This window comes from Cebus imitator, unplaced genomic scaffold (assembly GCF_001604975.1).
Source record: "Cebus imitator isolate Cc_AM_T3 unplaced genomic scaffold, Cebus_imitator-1.0 Scaffold538, whole genome shotgun sequence".
Lineage (NCBI taxonomy): Eukaryota > Metazoa > Chordata > Mammalia > Primates > Cebidae > Cebus > Cebus imitator.
Window position 1 is genome coordinate 923,431 of NW_016107853.1, and position 8,131 is coordinate 931,561.

At 45.3% G+C, this 8,131-nt stretch overlaps 1 protein-coding gene across 7 annotated transcripts in view; it reads right to left on the reverse strand.

The window, feature by feature from the left end:
• Nucleotides 1–8,131, reverse strand: part of PRPSAP2 (phosphoribosyl pyrophosphate synthetase associated protein 2) — a 70,102-nt gene that overhangs the window by 11,911 nt on the left and 50,060 nt on the right. For all 7 annotated transcript variants that reach the window (XM_017514928.1, XM_037733571.1, XM_037733572.1 and 4 more), the window contains one exon: nt 5,671–5,819. In XM_017514928.1, the coding sequence (XP_017370417.1) occupies nt 5,671–5,819 (149 nt within the window). The remainder of the gene's footprint in view (nt 1–5,670; nt 5,820–8,131) is intronic.

An 8,131-nucleotide genomic window follows, 5' to 3' on the forward strand; every position in this document is an offset into this window, starting at 1 on the left:
CGCGCCATTGCACTCCAGCCTGGGTGACATGAGTGAAACTCCATCTCAAAAAAAAAAAAAAATAAAAATAAAAATAAACCCACAATCCAATATTTAGGTTCTGTGAAACTAAAATTCTACTGCATTCCCAAAGAAGGCCTGTAGTAATCACTACTTGAGTCAAAACATAAACATAGGAACATCATAATTAAAATTATAAATGAAACATAAAGATCAAATGAGTAAAGAAATGTTAGAAGGAACAGAGAGATCACCCAGTCCCATGACCTCATTTCTAGATGGGGAACCTGTAGTTCAGTGCCGAAGTCCAGAGTCCACTCCCTAAGGCCACACAGAAAGCTAACGGCCAGCAAGTTCCAAAGGAGCAGGGTTCACTGAAAGACTGCCAATGCATTCCTCATCACAGCCCACGCACTTGCAGGACTGAAGAGGAACATAATTTCTTCCGTGCTCTCGGGCATGGCTCATCTCACCAATGGTCCCATCCAGCCCTTGCAGGGTTCTGCTGAGGTTCCTAAACACAAGCCCCTCTGTGGCCAGGCAAGGATTTGGAATGGGAGCGGCAGCCCCAGGCCTACCCCCAGCACCAACAGCCTGGGCACATGAGGTTGCGAGAAGTGCATACACAAGCAAAAGGCTTTGCGGCCCTGTGCCAAACACTTTATTAAACACCTTCCCAGCCCCAAAACCTGAACCCTGTCTCTATCTCCTGCCTTCCTTCTCCTTAAAACCCCATCACTAAGTCCAAGAGACCCACGAACACAACAGAAAAAGCTCAGGTTTTCATCAGACAAGTCTAGCTTGTCACTATGTGACTGTGGGGAAGTCTCTTTCTCTTTCTGACCCTGTTAATCTATAAAATGGAAAATCATCACTGCATTAAAAGGGCTGTCCTGGCGACTAACACATTAAAAATGTTCACTCCCTCCTGCCAGCTTTTTTAGAGACAGGGTTTCACTCTGTCACCCAGGCTGGATTGCAGTGGCACCATCGTGACTCACTGCAGCCTCGACTTCCTGGGTTCAAGTGATTCTCTCACCTCAGCCTCCCAAGTAGCTGGGATTATAGGCACATCACCATGGCTGGCTAATTTTTAAACCTTTTGTATAAACGAGGTCTTGCTAGGTTACCCAGGCTGGTCTCAAACTCCTGGGCTCAAGCAATCCTTACACCTCAGCCTCCCAAAGTGCTAGGATTAACGGAGTGAGCCAACGAATCTGGCCTCCTTCCCATCGTCTTTTTAACATTTCCAATGTGCTCGGTCACTTTCATTCCCATGCTACCATTCCCTAGAGCAGCAATGCATGAGAAACACAAAGTGACAAAAGTAAGCCACATATGCAATATTAGATTTTCTAGTAGCCACATTATAAAAGCACAAATAGGTAAAATTAATTTTAATAACATGTTTGATTCAATATATCAAAATATTACCGTTTTTACACAGAATCAATAAAACTTCACTAATGAGATATTCACATTAAGGTTTTCAGATTAGGGTTGTGTGTCCTTCATACTCCCACTGCTCCCCACTCCATTCCCAGTGTGCAGGAGCCACACATAGCCGGTGGCCACCAGGCTGGACAGCACAGCCCAAGAGATCAGGCTCCCCTCCCACATGCCTGCTCAACTTCATCAGCCTCCTGGATCTGGCCTCTGCACTTTCAGCTTCTCTTCTGTGCAACCTATCCCAAACACAGATGCAGGCCTGGCCTGCTGAACACTAACTGCTCCGGATCGAGAGCCTTTGTCGGCCGCCTTCTAGGACGTGAGTGTATTTACTGGTATTCAAAGTCCTCCTTGGCTGGCTTCCCGAAGATATATGCTACCTTAGTCCATGTCTTCCTTCTAGGGGCCTCCTGGTAGTCAGGCTGATGTCCTCCTGGCCACACCATGGCCCATCACTGAATGTCTCATCACTGCAGTCCCGCCTCACTTATATAAGGCAGGCAGCACTGGGTCCTGAGGGCTCGTCCTGGGCTCTTCACTGTCTTGGCCTGCCATACGGGTCAACTCTGAGGACAACCTCTTATTGTTGCTCTTTTTCAGATAAACAACATGCTCAAGGACACACAGCTGATAAGTGATGGGGCCAGATGCAAACTCAAGCTCAGTCTCCCACCCCTGAGGAGATTTCACCCCTGTCTGGATGGCCATCCAATTCCACCTCAGCTGGGATCTACAAAGTACAGCTGGAATCCCAGCTTCTTCATGGCTATCCCAGTCACAATAGTTCCTTCTCTGTTTTTTTTTTTTTTTTTTTTTTATATTTATAAATGAGCAAACTCCTAGGTACAGGAAAAAAAAAACTAAGAGTCCAGAATATACCTCTGTGACCTAAAAATTATTTTGAGCTAAAAGCATTTGAGTTCCTTAAGTCCCTTATATGCTGAAAAGCAGAGCCTCACAAAAGAACTCAACTGTGATAAATATCCTCCCTGGAACACAAGGGAAGACAAACTCTTATCACCTAAGACTAGAAGAAGTCCAGAACATACCTAAACAGACACTGTCAAAAACTAGCCTCCCTCCCATCTATTCTCCTCAGTGCCCACTTCCCATCAGGCCCCTCCTTCCTCCTCTTCCCCTATTAAGAAGTCATCTGGGCCAGGTGCAGTGGCTCACACCTGTAATCCTAGCACTTTGGGAGGCAGAGGTGGGTGTATCACTTGAGGTCAGGAGACTAGCCTGGCCGACATGGCAAAACTCCATCTCTACTAAAAAAAAAAAATACAAAATTTACCTGGGCATGGAGGCATGTACCTGCAGTCCCAGCTGGGGCTGAGACAGGAGAATCGCTTGAACCTGGGAGGCAGAGATTGCAGTGGGCCAAGATCATGCCACTGCACTCCAGCCTAGGTAAAAGAGCATCTCAAGACAAAACAAAAAAAAGAAGTCATTTGTTTTCCCACACCGGCCTTTCTGCCCCTCCCCTTCCCCTATTAAGATGCTATATAAGCCCCAAATTTTAACCACTTCTTTGAGTCACGTTTTTGTGACTCACACAAGAGTTTAATCAAACACATCTGTATGTAATGATTAAACTCTGCCTTTCCTCTTCCTCATCTGTCTTTTGCCAGTTTAGTCCATAGACCACCAAACACTGAACCTATGAGGGCTGGGAGTTAGGTTTCCTCCCCAACAACTCAAAGGCAGCATTTAAAAAAAAAAATTAAGAAGATGTTATTAAGGCATGAGGAAGTTTCTTAAACACAAAAACAAATTCATGTATAACTCTACCACCCCAACCCAACTACGTTCATTCTTCATATTCCCTCCTGGTCCTTGGATAGACAGAGTGCTGTGGTCTGAAGATGGTGTCCTCTCAAAATGCTATGATGGAACCTAATACCCAATGTGATAGTATTAACAGGTGGGGCCTTTGGGAAGTGATAAAGCCACAAGGTCCCTGCCTTCATGAACAGGATGAGTGCCCTTACAGAGAGGCAAAGGGAGCTGCCTTGCTCCTTCCACCATGTGAGGACACAGCAACAAGTGCCACCTCAGAAGCAGAGTGAGCCCTCACCAGACACCAATTTGCTGGTGCCTTGATCCAGGACTCCCCAGCCAGTCTAAGGTATTTTGTTATAGCAGCCTTAACAAACTCAGACAGAAACTGGTACTGAGAAGTGAGTTGCTGCTGTATCAAATACCTACCAACGCAGGAGTGGCTTTGGAACTGGGTAATGGGCAGAGGTCGGAAGAAGAGAAGGTTAGCAAAAGACTATATTGCTTGTAAAGATGGTAAAGGGCAGCTCTGGTGAGGGCTCTGCTATGGTTTGGATGTAATTTGTCTCCAACAAAATTTATATTAAAAATTTGGGCTGGGCGCGGTGGCTCACACTTGTAATCCAGCACTTTGGGAGGCTGAGGCAGGTGTTTTGCCTGAGCTCAGAAGTTCGCAACCAACATGGGCAACATGGTGAAACCCTATCTCTAATAAAATTTTTAAAAATTAGTCGGGCGTGGCGGTGTGCATCTGTAGTCCCAGCCACTTGGGAGGCTGAGGCAGAAGAATCGCTTAAACAGCCTGGAGACAGAGCAAGACTCTGTCTCAAATATATATACACACACACACACACACACACACACACACACACACAGACAGACATACATACATACATATATAAATGAACAGGGTGTGGTGGTGCACGCCTGTAGTCCCAGCTACTCGGGAGGCCGAGGCATGAGAATTGCTTGAGCCTGGGAGCCAGAGGTTACGGTGAGCTGATATTGTGCCACTGCACTCCAGCCTGGGTGACTTTGTTCAAAAAAAAAAAAAAAAAAGTAGTGAAATAGAATCTTTGGCAACAGAGGGTGCATAGCTTCTCTTGACTGCTTATACTAAAATACAAGAAGATGAATTAAAGATGAGATTTATCATCAAAGGGGAAGTAGAACTTAGATATTTGCAAAATTATCAGCCTGGCCACCTTATAAAGAAGGTAAACGCCTGGATGCAATGACTCAGGCCTATAATCCTAACACATTGGGAGGCCAAGGAGGGAGAATTGCTTGAGCCCAAGAGTTTGAGACCAGCCTAGGCAATGTAGCGAGACCCAGTCTCTACCAAAAAAAAAAATTAGCCAGGCCTGGTGGCACACCCCTGTAGTCCCAGCTACTTGGGAGGCTGGGGTAAGAGAATAGCTTGGGCCCAGGAGGTCCAGGCTGCAGTGAGCTCTGATCACACCACTGCACTCCAGCCTGGGCAACAGATGAAGACTCCGCCTAAAAAAAAAGCAAAAAAGCAAAACATGTTCAGGACAGAACTCGAAGGGTGTAGCCAAGCAAACATTTGATAAGGAGATTAGTATGGATACAAAGAGGCCAGATGGCCGGCCTGGTAGCTCACACCTGTAATCCCAGAACTTTGGGAGGCCAAGGTGTTTGGATCACTCAAGCTCAGGAGTTCAAGACCAGCCTGGGCAACATGGAAAGACTTTGTCTCTACAAAAAATACAAAAATTAGGCAGGCGGGTGGCAAGCGCCTGTAGTTCCAGCTACTCAGGAGGCTGAAGTGGTAGGACTGCTTGAGCCCAGAAGGTTGAGGCTGCAATGAGCCATTATCATACCACTGCACTCCAGCTGTGTATTTTGTCATAGCAGCCTGAACTAAGACAAATAGGTATACAGTCTCGTATTCTGCCTTGTTCACATATATTCCATAGATTTTTTCTTGTTTGCAGATAGTCTTGATTATTTCAAAGGGCTGCATAATTAGCTATACTGACACAACATAATTTACCAAGCTCTAACCTCTGGTAAACCATTTAAACCTTTCTAATATTTTACATTAAAAACAACACCACAGTTGATAACTTTGTGCACAAAAAAGCTTTTGGTTTATGTTAAACTATACTCTAGGATATATTGCTGAACGAATGAATGGACTTCCCTGAAGCACTGTAACTGTCTCAATAGTCCAAATATTTTATAGGTCTTGCAAAGAAGGACAGACTGCTTCTAAAGGGCCCTATAATTCACAGGGTAATCAAAAGTGCATTCGCTACTATCTGGCCAAGAAAGGTATTAATCAGTTTTTGCCAACTTAAAAAAAAATGAGGAACGAACACACACGAACACACACACACACACACACACACACCCCAGTTTAGTCAGCCTTAAAATCAGAGGAAAGTGGGAAAGAGGCAGTAGCAGTAGCACACTTACTGGGGATCTCCAGGCTGGGGTGGATGGCAGCCACACTTCTGACCATAGGTGGGGAATGCCGTCCATCCACCAAGTCTGACTCAGCATCCTGCGCCTCTCCATGAATCACTGCAATTCCCAGGCGCAGGCGCTCAGCAAAAGACTGTGCCCTGAGGGAAAACATCAGACATAAACTCAACTCACGCAGCTAATGCCTGGGGGCAAAACATTAAGAGAACATAAGTTTCCCAAAGGAATAAAGAGAGAATAAAACAGCCTCAGACTCTTAAAACCCAGGACTAACTGCAGAGACCCCACATGCAGGACTAACTGCAGAGACCCCACTTCCCTTGGCAGCAGTACCAAAGAAGGGCAGCGGCCTGGCCTGGTCTGCAAGCTGCTGGCCAGGATAGCCTGTGTGAGTGAGGGAACCTCCGCTCAGCTCTGTCTCACCTGAAGCTGCTAATTCTACCTGCCTGACTGCCTACCTACCAGTGAGAACCAACTACATGGGGCAAAGGGCATAAAATACTCACCAAAGTATTAACCACAAATTTCTTAATAGTTTTACAGGGGTAAAATTGAGATACAAGAAACTGTGCACATCTAAAGTATATAACTGCTTGAGCTCTGATGGCTGTAATGTGCCCATGGAAGCATTAGCACAATCAAGAGAAGGAATGTTATCGCCACAGCAACTCCTTATGCCCCTTTGTGATTTTTCCTTTTTGCCCCGGGCAACAGCTGATCTGCTTTCTGTCACCATAGTTTCACCTTATCTAGAGTTTCAGGTAAGTGAAATCATAGAGTATGTTGCCTTTTTTTGTCTGACTTCTTTTTTTTTGGAGACAGAATCTCGCTCTGTTGCCCAGGCTGGAGTGCGGTGGCATGATCTTGGCTCACTGCAACCTCTGCCTCCTGGGTTCAGGTGATTCTCCTGCCTCAGCTTCCCAAGTAGTTGGAATTACAGATGTGCACAACCGTATCTGGCTTTTTTGTATTTTTAATTTTTATTTATTTTTTAAGAGATGGGGTCTCGTTATGTTGCCCAGGCTGGAGTGCAGTGGCTATTCACAGGTGCAATCCCACTACTGATCAGCACAGGAGTTTTGACCTGCTCCGTTTCTGACCTGGGCTGGTTCACCCCTCCTTAGGCAACCTGGTGGTCTCCTGCTCCTGGGAGGTCACCATATTGATGCCAAACTTAGGGCGGACACCTGACTGGCATAGCACATTACAACCCAGAACTCTTGGGCTCAAGCAATCCTCCCACCTCAGCCTCCCAAGTAGTGAGACTACAGGCAAGCCACTGTGCCTGGTTTTTTGTATTTTTAGTAGAGACAAAAGATGAAAATCACCATACTACCATACCAAGTGTTGGTGAAGATGTGGAGGAACTTCATCTCTCATGCACTGCTCCTGGGAATGTAATATGGTATAACCACTTTGGAAAACAGTGTGTTTTACCATGTTGGCCAGGATGGTCTCAAACTCCTGACCTCAAGTGATCAACCCACGTCAACCTCCCAAAGTGAAGGGATTACAGGCGTGAGCCACTGCGCCTGGCCATTTTGTCTTACTTTACACAGCATTATGTTTTGGAGACTCATCCACTGAGTAACATGTATCAATAGTTCACTGCCTTTCATTGCTGAGTAATAGTCCGCTGTGTGAATATACAGCATAGTTTATTCATTTATGTACTGCTGAGCTTTTGGGTTGTTTCGAGTTGTTGGCTGTCACAAAACTGCTATCAACATTCATACACCGGCACATGCTTTCTTATCTCCTGGTAAATTCCTAAGAGCAGAATGGCTGGATCATATAGTAGATGTATATCTAACTCTTTATAAAAAGGCTACACTGTTTTCCAAAGTGGTTATACCATATTATACTCCCATGAGCAGTGCTTGACAGATTCAGTTCCTCCACATCTTCACCAACACTTGGGATGGTAGTATGGTAATTTGTGTCTTGTTTTCTCCTGACCAGTCTAGATAAAAGTTTATCAATTTTGTTGATTTTCTCAAAGAATCAGCTTTTTAGCTTTCTTCTGTTTTTTGTTTTCTATTTCATTGATTTATGCTTTAATCTTCTTCTTTTTTTTTTTTTTTATGCCTAAATTCAGTTCTTTATACAACATCCCTTGTAAAAACTAAACAGAGGGCTGGGCGCAGTGGCTCACACCTGTAATTCCAACACTTTGGGAGGCCGAGGCGGGTAGATCACAAGGTCAAGAGATCAAGACCATCCTGGCCAAGATGGTGAAACCCCGTCTCTACCAAAAAAATACAAAAATTAGCTGGGTGTGGTGGCATGCGCCTGTAGGGTTCAAGCAGCATTTCAGTTTCTTGCTCAGGAAGAGAACTACTTCCAGCTACTCGGGAAGCTGAGGCAGGAGAACTGCTCAAACCTGGGAGGCAGAGGTTGCAGTGAATTGGGATTATACCACTGCACTCCAGCCTGGCAAGAGAGCTCCATC